The sequence below is a fragment of the Phalacrocorax carbo genome, chromosome 21, assembly GCF_963921805.1.
Source record: "Phalacrocorax carbo chromosome 21, bPhaCar2.1, whole genome shotgun sequence".
NCBI lineage: Eukaryota > Metazoa > Chordata > Aves > Suliformes > Phalacrocoracidae > Phalacrocorax > Phalacrocorax carbo.
Genome location: NC_087533.1, coordinates 1418503 through 1433820, shown reverse-complemented (window position 1 = coordinate 1433820; position 15318 = coordinate 1418503). Strand labels below are relative to the sequence as shown.

At 50.8% G+C, this 15318-nt stretch overlaps 1 protein-coding gene across 2 annotated transcripts in view; it reads left to right on the top strand.

Annotated features, from left to right (window-relative positions):
* Positions 1-1977: 1977 nt before the first annotated feature.
* The window catches only part of KIRREL3 (kirre like nephrin family adhesion molecule 3), a 347109-nt gene continuing 333768 nt past the window's right edge, over positions 1978-15318 (top strand). For both annotated transcript variants that reach the window (XM_064470894.1, XM_064470893.1), the window contains exon 1: positions 1978-2131. In XM_064470894.1, coding sequence (XP_064326964.1) covers positions 2071-2131 — 61 coding nt within the window. In that variant the 5' untranslated portion in view covers positions 1978-2070. The remainder of the gene's footprint in view (positions 2132-15318) is intronic.

Below are 15318 nucleotides of genomic sequence, written 5' to 3'. Positions count from 1 at the left end.
AGGTCAGTATTACAATGATGAGAATTTTCCAGCTGAAATGTTTTCACTGGGAAGGAGAAAAAAATAATAAAGAGAAAAGTATTCCCTTTTCCTGATAGTTAAAAATTCTGCTGGTTTTAATGCAGGCAAGAAATAATATTCTTTCTGGGGGAAAAAAAAAAAAAGAGAAATTGCCATGAAAACGTTAATGGTGTTTTGAAGCTTCACAGAAAAGTCTTACTTGTGTAGCAGCCTTAATATACATCAGTACCCCCAGTCTGTAAGCAAACAACATTTTGCAGAATAAAGGAAAACACAACAGGGAAAGACTCCGAATTATTTAGAGATCTCATTCCCACTGAAATCAGGCATTGAGCATTTTATTCGACATGCATTTAAATCAGCGCTGCTGCCAGAAAAAAAAACACCCCACACCACCTGTGGCCTCTCCCCAGTCCTGCCTCGCAGGGCAGCCACAAAAATATCCTGCCACTGCCAAAATCCCTCCAAGGGCTGGAGGTGATGGGGCTTGCCCAAGGCAAGCTGGTGGCAGAGGGAGAATCTGGTCCAGGAGAATCTCTGTCCCTTATAGCCCTGGTAGAAAATGCAAGACTATGGTAATGGCAAGCAAACAGCCCCACTTTTGCATCTTTCTTTCCCAAATCGGTCAACAGGTATGCAAGCAGGCAGGGATGGGCACACCAGCATGCATGCACAAAAAAAATCAAATAAGCTTTATTTCCTGAGGGATACAGGCTAAAAATAATAATAAAAAAACCACCTCTTCACTTCCAGGGTGGCTACCCCTCTGCAGAAAGCAAAGCATGTGCATGCCAGGCAGAGGCACTTGTGTTTCAATCAATACATCTCAGTTCATGACTGCTCCTAAGTCAGGCTTAACCTACCTAGCACCAGTTTAGCTCGTTAGCACATGTGCACTTTGAAGAGTCATCCCTGCTTAACTAAACCAGCTCAGGTAGCCACAAAGCCAAGCTCCCAGCAAAGCAAGCAGCCACTTGCAGAAGCTCCCAGCACGGTGTGGAGAGCTGTGGCAACCCCTTTAAAGTTCACCTTTCAGCACAGCAGTACGTAATTAGAGTCCACAGCTGTAATTACTTTCTAATGCTCGGTTTTATAATTGTGCTCAGCAGCCCCCACGTGCCCCTTTGGGCTTGGAGATGGAGGTGAGGGAGTCTCTGGCCTCAGTTGTTAGGCAAAGAGTTGTGGTAAGAAATGCTTTTTATTTCTTTATTTTGATTTTTGGGGCCTTTCTGCTCTGCCCCTAAACTCTCACTGGGCAAAAATGAAATAAAAAACAATTAAATTTCCTTGATAAAATGAAATTAAACACCTCTAGAAGCTGAGGTGTGAGGCTGTAACTGGCAGGGGGGCACTGAGCAACCCCTCCATGCTCTCTTTGTTAGGTGGAGGTAACTTATCCCTGGGGGGGGGTGGGTGTGTCTGGGTCCTCCCCAGGCTGGACTTTGGGGTACAGCCCCCTAAATCCTCAAGGGCTGTGGGAGTGCAGGGGTCATGCCACAGGGTGTGTGAGGGGGTGGTGTGGCTGGTGGGCAGCACCCGCAAAATTTGGAGAATGGGGGAGGGGGGCATGCAACTGCTTGGGCTGCTGCTCTATTTACCCCCGTTGGAGCAGGATGGGGGGGTGGGGTGTGCAGAAGTACCAGCCCCCACCTCCCCTTAATTTACCCCCCAAGCTTTGGCTGCGCACTAAGCAAGCGCTTGGGGGGGTGCACAAACAGCCCCCCCCTCCCCCCCGGTGCATCCCCCCGGCTGCGGGCTGCGCCATCCCCCGGCTGCGCCCGAGTTACTCCCCCTTTAAGCATCACTTTCGTTCTTTCCCTCCCCCTTTTTTTTTTTTTCCTCCCTTTCTTCCCCCCCTCCCCTCCTCAAAAAGCCGGGCTGTGCTGGCGAGGCTCGCTCCGCCAGTCAAGGCAGCGCTGCCGGGGGAGGAGCTGGGGGGGCGGCGATGGAGCCGGGCGAGCGGAGCCGGCGGGCGGCGGCGGCCGCCTGAAGCCCCTCGACCCGCGGCGGCAGCACCGGAGCCCCCCAACCCCGAGCCCACGCTGAGGAATGAGCGCTTTCCAGGCAGACCTCCTCCTCCTCCTCCTCGGGTGCTTCCTCCTCAGCCACGGTAGGAGCTGGAGGTGCACTTAGTTTCCGAGTGGGGCGCGGGGTGGGGTGGGGGGTGTCCCCACGGTGGGGGGCTGTGTCTGCTTTTTAATGAAGAAGGGGGGAAGGAGGGAGGATTGCAGAGTTTTTTTGCATGCATCTCCGGCGAGGCAGCTTGCTTTTTATTTAAAAAAAAAAAAAAGGGGGAAAATCTTTAGCATGCAAATGAGTTCTTTCTGCTCCAGCTCCGTTAATTAGATCGTGTTTGTGTGTAAACAGGGCTTTGCTCAGCAACAGCCCCATGGCCGCCCGGTGCTGGGGGGGTGGGGGGGATGGATGGCTAATTTCGGTGGGGAGGGGAGAATCTTGCCTCTGGCTGCCGGCAGAGCCTGGCTCCAGCCCGGGGAGAACCCGCTGGATGCGCGGAGGAGCCTGCGGTTGTAGAGCCGGGGTAGGGAGCGATTTGCTCCTGGGAGGAGGATGATGGTGGTGGTTGGGGTGGGGGAAGAGTTGCACTGAATGCAGGGGAGGGGGCAAAAGCCCCTGCGGTGGTGTTGGAGGGTGGCACAGCCGGATCCCACAGCCTGGGAGCCGGGGCGGGAGCGTGGGAATCTGGAGGAATTCCTCCAGATTCCTCCTTGCAACTTTGCTCCCTGCTTGTCACACACACACCCCCAAATAATAAAAAAAAAAGGATTTGGGGGGTGGGAGGCGTTTTGGGAAGCTGTATTTGTCGTGCTGCTGTGTGCCTGGTCCCTGGACTATCTGTCACCTGTGGAGGACGCTGAGCTACAGTCAGAGCTAAGCTTCGCCTATCTGCTGCTCATCCCCTTGCAACGCCGGTGTCAAACACCATCTGTGTCACAGCACCCCGGTCCCCACGCCAGCTTTTGTGAGGGTAGAGCTTGGGGTTGCTTTAAAAAAAAAGGGAAAAAAAAAACAAACCCTAAACCAACCCCAAACCCACGCAGCTAGTCCATCTGTTGATTAAATGAAGGATAAAACTTTTGGAAAGAGTAGTGCTTCTCAACGGGCAGCTGGGTGTGTTGTGGTTTTTTTTTTCTCAGCCAAACATTATTGCTGAACATCCCCCACCATACGCTGCGTTTCCCCCAACTCCCCGAGCAGGGACGTCGTGTTCAGAGGTGGCGTTGCTTCTGGTTGTCCTTACCTCTTCTCTGCCTGGGCTGGGATGTGATGCTGGGCTCCCACGCTGCCCTCCCTTCCCCTTTTTCCCTTCTCCCTGCTTGTACTAATATTCCTTCAGGGAAAAAAACTGTGTGTGCATTCGCATTTGCTTCTGCACAAAAGAAACCCACTGTGTCTTCCGTGTAGATTTCTGGCTGAACAAATTTGAACTCTCCCTGGTGCAGCAGCGGGTCCAGGGATATCAGCAGTTTGGAAGCTGATCGTGGCCTTCTCGCATCTCTCCCCCGCTCCCACGAATCTCTCAACTCCCTGCAGGTCAAATGGCAGCTTGCTAGTGGAGCTGAAGAAGTTTGTGTCTGGGATCCTGTGGGGATTTGTTTCTTCCCCCTCCCCTTCTCTCTTTTTCAGCCATTCTTTTTAAGAAGGGCTAATGCACTTTTTAATAGCGCTTGTGTGCAAACGCTGCCGTGGCTCCTCGGCTCTGCTGCGCGTAGCCTGGGCTCCGTTGATTTGTCTCCGCTGTCTGTACCGTCAGGAGCGTGCATCTGGTACCTTGCTTATTCATGCCGGGTTAGGAGGCAGAGAGATAGCCGAAAACGCTCTGCAAGGCAGTTTCTTCCCATAGGATGAACCGAATGCGTTTTGATGGAGTTGCTGCTCGCAGCGCGTGAGAAAGGGGTTCTTGGCAGCGTCGTGGCTTTCCCCTTTGGGGTGAGGCTGTGCAAAGGATCCCTAATAGGATTTCACGCAAAGGATTCCTTAACCCACAAGGTACTTCGGGGGAGGAAAGGCCTGGTTGTAGGAACCGAAGCTTATTTTCTAGCGTATGTTGTGTTTGCCTCCCCTCGAGCAGCTGCTGTGGCTGTTCTGGTGTGTCCAGATGATGTGGCATTCGCTTTCTGTGAGCAAAGGTGCTCAAAAAGGTGGGCAGTGGGGATGGGATGTTACGTGTGCACCCAGAAGGCAGTCCTGCCTCGCTCTGGAGGGGGCTGGAGGGCTAAACCTTGCATGAAAGAACAATTAAAAGCCCTTGACCTGCCCATCAGGAGGTTCAGTGGCTCCTTTTTGTGGGCAAGGAGCAGGCAGGGCTGTTTCCTTGCCTGCAGCACCCAAGTGGCTTGAAGGGATTTGCCATAATAAGGCAGGCAGGACTTAAATTCCCCTGAGCCAAGGGCAGCAGGGATGCAAGGATCACCTCTGAAAAACCTCGCTTGGGATCTGCAGTCTGGATGCTAGTTCTTTTAAAGAAAAAAAAAAAGCTCCCTTACACAAAGCCTCACCAAAAAGGCATTTTCCATCACTGGATCTGGACACTTATGCCCTTGGGTTTGTACTTCGTGGGCCCTGTGCATCCTGCTGTTTCTTGCAAACCATGCAGGCAGAAACTTGGGCTCCCAGCTGAGCTTGCAGGAGGAAGGTGCTTGTTGCACCCCGTCTGGGGCCACGCTGCGCCTGGGTGCACGCAGGCATTGCTCAGCCTAGGAAGGGGATCCCTGTCGCAGCTGACTTCTGTGCTTCTCTTGAGGTGATCTAGGAAGAACAAATTGCCTTCCCTTGAGCATTGTCTGTCTTTCACCCTTGCAAATGGTCTGAAACAGCCTGTGCTTTCTCTTCAAGCTGATAGGTCTGTGTGTTCCTACACAGGGCTGTTTTTCCCTTGGTGTTGCTGCAATTCCACCTCCCCTAAAGCTGTCAGGACCAGGGCTGTAGTGGAAGGTGAGATAAAGTCGCAGCACGATTTGCCTCCTGCAGAGACTAGATGTGTGGTGCCCCTTGGCGGGAAGAAATTGATGCTGCCATGAAACTAGCTGCATTTGCTTCTGCCTGGTGAATAGCTTACCCCTCCTCCCTCTGCTCCAGAGGCATCCAAACTGGGTGAAGCTGGAAGGAACTGGGGAAAAAAGCTTCAGCTGTGGAAGGAGCGCTGCTGAAGATGTACCTACAACCACCTCCTCATCTTGCTTGCCTGTACCGTAACAAGCAAGATGAATTTGGTAGGATCTGAAATTTACCTTGGATGGGAAGATTTCTGCCTGTCTGGGGCTCTCTTTCCAAAGGCATGTTTGCTTTCCCTCAGGGTGATGAATACCAAGTTCTCTGGGTGTTGCAGGGTATGTTTTTCTCCTTCACAGTTCACTTGGTTCCTCCCTGGAAGCAAATGCTTTGCAATCTACTGGCAGAGGGGCCTGTTATTAGCAGCAGTGGCTCAACTTCCCAGTGGCTTCTCATCAGCCCCTAGGTAGAGAAGGGTGATGAGAGAAACCAGGCCAATTCCACCCGCCACCACTGGTTAGGCCCGGGAGATGAGGATTTTAGCATCTCAGGGGAGGTTAGCGGGTGACAGGGAGCAAAACCGCAGGCTTACGGGGTGCTGGGAGGTGCGTGGGCAAAGTGACTTTGCTCCTGTCTGCAGTCCGTGGGGTGCAAGGGGCACTTTGGGGTGGCTGTGCCTGGCAACTGTGAGCCTGCTGATGAGAAGCCTGGAAATCTGTGCTTGTGATCCCTCCTTAAAGTCAATACCTCCTGCCATGTAGAGAGCGGGGTAGCTTTGCAAGAGAAGCACCTTGGGCTGTTTCCTAAACCCAGCAGGTGAATCTCAGCGCTGGGAAGGGCGAGGAATGGGTATGGTGCTGCGAAAGGAGCAAGTGCTTTAAAAAATAAGCTGAGGAAGAGCATGAGAAGTTGCAATGGCAAATAGCAGAGCAGAAGACAGGAATGGTTTGGAGAGGTGCTGTGTGAAGATGGCAGGAGCTGCTGGTGGAAAGGTGTGGGTTTGGTGGGGCCACCGGTGTTCACAACTGGGTTGCGTGGGAGGGAGACCGAAGTTCGAGCTGGTGCCGTCCAGTCTGTGCTGTCCTGGGTGGGGGGAAGTGCAGCGTTGCCTCTTCTGATGTCTGTTTTAACACGGCTTGGATTTCTGCATGCTTCCCCGTATTCGGTCTGTGCCTCCTGCAGCAAGATTTGCGTGGGGACCGCAGATGACTTTGCTCAAACTGGCTTTCTTGCAAGGTTTGAGTTATTTGAAAAGAACAAGAGGGAGGCGCTGCAAGTGTGTTTTTTTCAGGTGCCCTTTGCCAGAGGGAGGAAAGCGAGGAGAAACACCTGCCCTGATGCTCCTGCTGCATCCCTACTGGCCTCCCCCCCCCCCCAAGGTTAGGCGGAGGTCTCTGGGCGGTTTATGCACAGCACATCTCAGGCAGATGTCAATTACTTCTGTGCTTTCCTGTTGTTTTAGGGGACACCAGCTGAAGTAGAAACGTGCACAGAAATCCCTGCCTGGTTACCAGCACCGTGTGTCAGCAGCTCCCGGTCTCTGTAGTTGGACTGTGTACGGTAGAATAAAAAGACTCGATGCTCTTCTTCCTTTTGTAGCCGTAAATAAGAGAGGCCGATGCACCCCTTAGGTTGTGAATTGACTGTGGATCAAGGTCTTTGAATAAACTGTTTTTCCTACAAGCAGGCTGTGATGGAGAGTGTGGCTCGCTTCAAACCTCTGATTTAATGATCAGTTTTGCAAGTTCGTACGGTGCTCCTAGCTTGCAGCTCCCCGGCGTGCTGGGGGTGCGGTGCTGGCTGGAGGGGGCTTCAGAAAAATGCTGCTGGCTTTACATCCTTTCCGGGATCCTCGCAGTAGGATTCAACAGCTTTTTTTAATTATTTATTTTAAAGTCCAGCAAATTTATAACCACAATTGACGAAGGCCCTAATTTAGCTTCCGTTCAGGAGCAACGCAAGTCTTTTCTTTGACTTCATTGGGAGCTACCTCTGGCCAAAGAGAGACAGAGCAGTAGTTGACTGTGTACAAGCTTATTTTATAAATCAATAGGTAGTGAAACAAATTGGTCGTAAATCAGCCTCTTAGTTATTTGCTGAGATTTAAGGCGGTTGGTGGAGCTGCGAGTTTTTAAGGCGGTCTGCCCTGCCTTCGGGGCTGGTGGGTGTCCCAGCTCTTGCAGGGGGCTGCATGAATCCGTTGCCTGCAGTATTGGTTTCAAACATGTCAGAAAACGTGCGGGATTTCTTTTCTCTTGCCTGGGAAGAAAGGAAATTTAAAGCTTGTGCTACTGTTTCTAGGCAGGGGTTGAATAGCAGGATCCTGATGCTACTCGAAACTCCTGGGTTCCTATTCCTCCGCTTCACTGCACCTCGGGGCAGGTCTATACTCAAACTGCTCCGGGAGGGAAGAGGAAAATATCCATTTCTGAATTGTGCATTGTGGTAGGACAGAGCAAACGCTGGGCTCTGGTCTTGGAAACTGTGGCTTAACAGATGTCCTGGTTCAATATGTCTTTTGAGTATAGTGGAGCCTGCTTATTCATTGCCTCTCTGGCAAGGCCCGTACTCAAGTGTTTGCCTTTCCCTGGTAGCAGCAGCCTCCAAAGTGGAGCAGAAGGAGCCGTAGGTCACTTGGCTGTTACACGGCTTTTCCTTTTACCGAGTTGCATAAAAAAACCCTTAAAATCTAAATGTGCTTTGAGGGTACCTCTTAGCGATGGGCTCTCCTGCCTCTTTTAGTGTCACATGCCGCCTAAGTAGGAGGTGGAACGCTTGCATTGTTAAATTCAGATGCTAACTTCAGGATAAGATCTTGTCTTAATGTGTTCATTCAACGCCCCCACTTGCAACAAAAGCTACAGCGGAGCTTTTGGTCGGTTGCATTTTGGGCTCTGGGGGGTGGAGCGGGATGTAATTGGTTTTTGAGGGCTTTGCCATAACTGCTGCTCATTAACCATTGATGCAAGCATGTCAGACTTTCAGCTAGGATAATAGATGCTTTCTTTTGTTTCCAATTACTTTGTGTTTGGTGGAATTGCTGCGTGGGTTTGAGATGTATGCGGTCAGATGGGGGCTAATTCACCTCTTAATTTATGTTACGTGAATTTATGTTCTTGGGTCCCTTGTTGTCATTTTCAATATGGGTCCACCCTGCCTGGGTGCTGCAGCACCCAAAGCCCTTTGGGTGATCAACCCTGTCTTTGTGGGAGGGGAAACAGAAAATGTTCGATTAATGTTTTTAAAGAAGCAGGCTGGAGGAGCCTTGCTAATTACAGATGGAATATGCAGCCATAGTTGAAGGCATGAACTTTCTCCAAGTTCTTGGATGAAGGATCAAAGCTTTGTGCTGTGGGTCCGATGTTACTTTATTTTCTCCCAAGCAGGGATTGAGTAGGAGAAGCCATCGAGGTTGGAGTCCCACCTTGTATCTTGGGCAGGTACGCATTTAGTTTTGCCCGACTCATTAATATTGCCTAACTCGTATAAAAAGCCAAAATGAAGGGCCTGAATCCTTCTCAGGCTTCCCCCCCTCCACTAGCATAAATGAGTATTCAAGCTGTATGCAGCCAGTCAGTAAATGTCAATAATTGGATAAGTGTTTCCTTTATATCACTGCAATTTAGCATAAGCTGCTTGGAAACAAATGTCTTCCATAAGCATGAGGTGTTTCAGTAAGTACACAGTCAACATTACTATGAGGATTAAATAAATGTCAGCCCCACTTGTATGCTCAGCATCAAGTTAAGAGAGCCGAACTTGCATAACGGCCAGCGTGGCAGTGACAACAGGAGGGATTTTTGCGAGTCTGGAGAGCGTGGGATGGAAGGATCTGCTTTGGGTGGAGGTACCTGGATCCCAAGGGCATGTGGAGGTGGGGGTGCAGATGCACCTTACAGAGGGGAGTAGCTTATGGTGAGTGTGAAGGGTTTCATGGACCTTCCCTCCAGATTAACAGGTCTGCTCTGGAAAGAGCCTGCCTTTGGCACTGGCTGGCAATCCAAAGCCAAAAACTTGATTTAACGAGTGTCGGCTTGAGCAGGTGGAGTTGCTGGCTCAGGATGGGTATCCTTCTGCAGATCTGCCCAGGCCGCCAGTGCTCGGATGGATCTACCTCTGCCTTTTCCAGTGCAAACTGGGAGCTGCTCGGCTGCAGTTGGCAGTCATGGGGAAGCAAGGCCAAGGGGTGAGGCTTGGCCGTCGCCTGCTTTGTGGTGAGGTTCGTGTTGGGCTTTGAGAACTGTCTGTGAGCCCTGAGCTTGCCTGCAGCTCAAGGCTTCCTAAAGCCATGGAGACACAGGCCATCATGGAAGAGTGACGTTGGTCCATACTGGTGAGGCTTAAGCATGTGAAGGAGGATGGAGGGAGATGGTCGCCTTTGGCTGCTCTGCCTTCAGCTCTGCGAACGAGAGTTTTTCTCTGCCAAACAGGCAAGGGCATCCAGCTTCTGTAAAGGGAACTAAATCTAGCCAGCACATCAAGGTGTTGCTCAATTCTCGGCAGAGGCTCAAATCATCTCTTTGAGCTGTGTGTGCAGGAGAACCCCGTTCTTTACCACCCCTCACTTTGCGTCTTCACCGGTCACCTTGAGATGTCACTGGGTGCCGTGGTTGGTCAGGGGCAAGCTCTGCCAGCAAGGAGAGAGAATCTGGGAGGGCGGTGGGGGGCTGAGCTGGATGTGTTTCCATTCCCAATGATGCAAAACTGCTGCTTTCTCCCCAGCTGGCAAGTAGCTGACTGTAGCCACTTGTTCCCAGCTGCACAAAAATAACTGTAGACAAAATCGTTAGCAGTCAGATGAGCCTTATCAGCTCCTCTAATGCCTGTCTCTGCCTCTGGTCTGTGTGGGCTTGTTACCCTGCAGAGTGTGTATTTTAATGACTGGCTATTGCTGTTCCAGATGACTTGAGCAGAGCGTCCCAGTCGCATCCTAGCAGCCCTGGCAAGTGGTGGGAGAGGTTTTTGCAGCTTGTTTGTAGAGCTGAGTCTAAGTGTGGCTCTCACCTCGTTAGGCTGCACATTTACAGTGCTGAGAAACAGCTTGTGGACATGTGGGGTGTCTGAATAATTCAGACTAGAGGAAGGGAGTACTGGGGGTGCACGGGGGAAGGAGTACCCGAGTATTCTGAATCTCAAACCAGGTCGCCTGGCAGAGCTGATGCAGTTATCCTCACTGTCTCACTTTTTCAGTTCAGCCTGGCGGTGGCAGCAGCAGCGCTTGCATGGAGCAGAGTGGTCTGCTCCGACCTGCCAGTGTCAGGCTCCTTTGGAGAGGCGCAAGGCGACCTGCCGGGCTCCAGCGCTGCGGGGAGGCTGAGAGCACCAAGCCTGAGCTTTGGGGCTCAGCAAGCAGGGCTGTTCCCCCCTTCCTGTGCTGCAGAGAGGTTGCTTTGAGGGTTGGGGGGGGAGAAGAGTTGGGGGCCTTCTGAAGTTCTCACCCTTCTCCTTGAGGAGCGGTGGTCACCCCATTGCGTGGTTGGATGCATCTCTGGACGACAGGGCAGATCTCGAGGTGACCCTGCCAGGGAGTGTGTAGTGATACAGATACCATCAGCTTGCTCAAAAAGCACAAAGGATGAAGGTGTAGGAGGGGAATGTGGGGCTGTGCCTGACCTACTGCTTCTTCCCCTCTGTGCATGAGTTTGGTGGCGCTGTGCATGGAGATGAACCCCCCTGTGCATCTTTAGGGGGGCGTGGGGCATCCTGCAGCAGGGAATGGATGCCATCGCTGGTCAACGGTGCCTTGCTGGGTTGTTTTTTCCTCTCTCCCATGAGCTAATCCCAGGAGTGTGATTTAACGCTCCTCTCTTCTCCTTCTGGCTGTGTCTTTACGAAACTGGGAGTGACGGGGCCACCCCCCCCACCACCCGCAAGTGCTGAAGAAACAGAACCAACAGATGCTAAAATTAGGCACAGCTGTTTGCAGCGTTTTGTCCTCCCGATCAGAGTCTGACGCTGTCTATGCTTATTCCTCATCTTGTCCAGAGACTGAAAAAGTTTAAGATATCAAAGCTCTGAGTGGCTGTAAATTAACTCCTCCTGGCTAAGCTGAAGCCAGACTTACTGGTAGATGGTAGATGTGATTTCCTTTATTTGCATTTATAATAATAGAATGTGCCAGGTAACCCCAAGATGGACACATTCTTTCTGTACTTGGGAGGCAATGCTGCTGGTTTTCCCTTCCTCGTAAGCTTCAGCACCAGAGACCAAGGGAAACAATCTCTGCTGTCCCTCAGCTTTTATATGCCTAAACCCAGTTCTTAAGTACAGCTTAGATAACCCCTGCGGTCCAGCTCAGTCTGTGCGTGTCTAAAGCTGTCCCGATCCAGCACCGCACCCTGGATATTGCGATCTGCTCTTGCTTTGGAGAGGTGGAAGGTGTACTGGGTGCTTTTTCTTGGTTAGTATGCAGGCTTTGCATTTGTGGCTTGGCTGTGGGGTGGGCATCGCCCCACGTGCCTGCTCTTCCACCACCACCTGGGGTGCTCCTGACAGCGAATGAAGGAGGCTTTTCAAGAGATGATGTCTGTCTTTGCTGCCTGCCACCCCTTGGAAAACGTTCATTCCCCTTCACTTAGGTTGCAGCGGAGGGACTCGGTGTCAATGATACAGAGATGTACGCTTCAGAAAGGGCAGAGGGGAAAACTTCATGGGAGAGCAGAAGTGCCTTTTGCTGTCAAGCCCAGAACAGTGTAAATGTCACCTCCTGACAGATCCGCAATGATAGCAGCAGCAGTGCTGTTAGGCTGGATGCGAGTCAGGGTCTTGCATGGTGTTGTAAGTCTGAGGGATCTTCATTTTTCTTTGCCTCTTTTGCGAGTGTCTATCTCCTGCGGCAGGAGCAGTTTCTGAAGATTCCTCTTGCTCCGGTCATGCTTAAAATGATAATATTGGTTTAAGATAGACACTTGAGATAAACTAGGATACACGGCGCCCTTTGAAATTTTCAAAGCTCTCTTCCATCAAATGGGCTGGCTAGAAAGGCGACTGCCAGGGTGTTCGGATTGCCTCGCTTAGGATGCTAACCACCTCCTGAGGTTGCATTTTGTTTTGAAGAGCTGACACCTCTCGCCTTCCCCACCTTCTCTGGGAGGTGCCGACTGCATCAAGGTGGTATCTGCTACGCTTGCTCAGCACCTCTGTGCAGCTTCTTGTGTTCCACCGGTGGTCTCCCAGACTTGCCTTTTTTAGCCTTTCCACGATGGAAGCAAATCGGAAGGGGGAAGTGGTAGCCAGGCAAAGCGGGTTTTTCCTGGGAGTGAGTAGGGGTGGGGGAAGGGAAAGTGAAACATCTTGTAAGAAAGAGAAAAAGGCCGTATGCAATTGCCAAATGGCTGATGGCCCTTGACAATGTTTTTGTGTTGGTGGTTGTAGCAACACCCCCCACCCCTCAGCAGGTAGGTTTCTCTCCACGGTTTGGGTCTCTCCCAAGCATACACAGAAACCCGTGCAGGGCTCTTAACGGGTGCAAGCTGCTGCAGACTTGAGCAGATCAGAGTTACTGTTTGTGGAAGCATCGTGTTCAAAAGTGGGAAGTTGTGGGTTTGAAACTCGTTGTGGAGCAGGAAATATCTGAGAATTATGGATTGGAAACTTTGAAGTGAGCTTGCCAAAATACCATGTTTTGATATTTGCAATTTTAACCTTGAGTTTGGGAAGGGGGTTTTTGTGCGTAAAGTATGGCGAGTACCGCTGTCCTCTGGATGAAGGGATGCTGGGAAGCTGTTGTAGAAACTATTTGACTATCGATTGCTGGTTATCCCTCTCTGGGGCTTGGAAAGGGGATGAAGATCTCTTCTTGGCTTTGGCCTGGCCAATGAACCCACCGTGATGGCTCTTGCAGCGTGCAAGTTTGTTAGAGTACATTTAATTCTAGGACAGTGTTAACCTGATCTGTGCGTCCATAAAACATCTTGTAGTAGGTTCAATAGAATCACATTATTATTGTCTAAAAGTTTATTTCCCTTGGTCTGGCTGTTTTTCTTACCCTGCACACCACGAGGGCATCGTGTGCCCTTCTCTAAAAGCACCCTTAAGATCAGCTCATAATTATTGGAAAATATGGAAAGATTATAAAGGTGCCAGTGATATTCATCTGGCCCTGGTGCATTGAGCAGGTAAAGAAAGGACCTGAGAGGCAATTGAAGAGATTAATGGGCAGTAATGGGTATAATAGTAATTTTTGTCCTGTGTTTTTTTAATGAAGTGATTGATGACAAATGCAGCTGGAGCCCCCGTGCGGAGACCAAGAGATGCAGTTAAATTACAGAGGCTTCTTAACTTAATGAGGCCAGGTAATAAAAATGAGGCATAATGAGCAAAGTATAATAGTACTATTATGCTTATGAGTGCCGTAGCAGAGGGCTGAGCAGGCAGTGCCGGGGTGTGCTGGGGGATCATGTCTCTGGGAGGAAGGTCTTTCCTAGTTGGGATGAAGATGAGGAGGCTGGGGTATATTTGGGAGACTTGGAAAAATAATGGCTAGCCAAGTAACTTGCTTACCAGTCATCTGATGGGAATGACTGAGTAGGTGCAGCACCAGACATAGTTGATTCTCCCCGTGCTTTTGGTTCTGTTTGTAAGGTTTTGGGCAAATTTCTGCTCTGGGTTTTATTCGCTTCATGTAACCTTGGGGAAGTCCATGTGAGCCTCCTTGGTACATAGATGAAATTGCGAGGGGGTCAGTTTTTGTGGCAGGAAGGTAAAGCCAAGGGATTTTAACAGCCTGGGAGGTAGGACGTGCAAGGAATTGATGGGCAAGCTCTGAGAGGTTGGCCAGGGCTGCAGCAGGTTTGCATGCCAGCACCTGGATTTAGAGACTAAGTGCTGAGGCTCGCATTAGCTGGATTGAGGCCTTTTTTGGGGGTGGAGGTGGGAAGTGGATTAATGTCTGCAGAACAGTTATGTCTCTGCTGCTGTTAAATGTAGTTAAACTTGAGTGACTTCCTTTCATTATTAGATTAGAAGAGAAATAAGTGTTCTCAGTGATGCATGCCCCTCATGGTAAGTACTAATTGAAAACAGATATTTACTTTAAAATGAAAATGTAATACGATAAATGGTGGGTTGAGAATTTTGCACACGTAGGAGGGAGAAATGAATGCACGCAGCCTCCCACCTGCTCTGCCCAGGCTTTGTGTCCGACGAGGAGCAGGATCTCCCGTGCCATGGGGCTGGTGGGCCAGGAAGCCTAGAGAAATGGCTGGAAGCTCATGTTAGACCAGAGCTCAGAGCTTTACTTTGCTAAAATTGGGAGCATTTTGGGGCTCTCTTCATCTGACCTTGGGTCTGCAGAGGACCTTCCAAGCTGGGCTTCTGTTTCTCCTCCTTGCAAACTTTTCCCAGCCAAAGCTCTGGGGGAAGGAGAGGTTAAGCCTTCTAAGGCTGGGGAAGCATCTTCTCCCTTGTCACTAGGACTGTAGGGCTGGACAGTGATGGTGACCCTTTCCCTGATGGTCTCTGCTGCTTGAGACCCACCTAGCTGCCCTCAGCTGGCTGTCTTGGCCCATAGCCCTGCCTTGGTAGGTGAAGTGGCTGGTGCTGGAGAGATGCTGGCCAATGTTGCTTTTTGGAGGCTGCCGGAGGAGTGCCGGGGACCTCTCTGGTCCCCTCAGGCCAATCCGAGTGGGTGTTGATCCATTGGAGGGACGCTTGGCTGTGAGTGCTGAGGCTGTAGCACCCCTCACCTCTTGTCCACCCTCCTCCTGTCCCCTGCAACCTGTCTCAAAGAACAGAAGCTGGAGCCAGAGTCGCAGTGCTTTTTAAAGAAGTTTGTAGACAAAGCTCAGCGCTGCGTGACTGGTGACCATTAAAGGATGCTCCCTGACAAAAGCCCCCCCACGGCACTGTAATCTTTGGAGGGAGCAGCCTGGCCCTAATCCCTTTGTGCAGAGCTCCTGCTTGTTTCTTCATATGGGTGCATTTGTATAATTTGCATTTTTGTACTCTGATCGTATGCATAAAATTCAAATTGAAATGGGGGCTTGAATAGATTTGCATGCTAATGAGGCACTGGCTTTATTTATTTATTTGGAGCCCTCTCAGGCAGCAGTCTGCTGGAAAGCAGCTCTGTTGGTGACACAGCTCTCTGGCTTTGCGAGGACACTTGCTTTTTCCCAAGGCCCGCCTGCCCCCTCGCATAAGTGTTTGAGGTTGGTGGTCTCTGCTCCAGCAGCTCTTGGCTCAGCCCTTCTGAGCCCTCGTGGGGCTGCTGTCCATGGAGATCGAAGGACAGTTTTAGTCTACCTTAACTAACCAGAAGTGCCTCTTTAATGTTATACTGGGGCT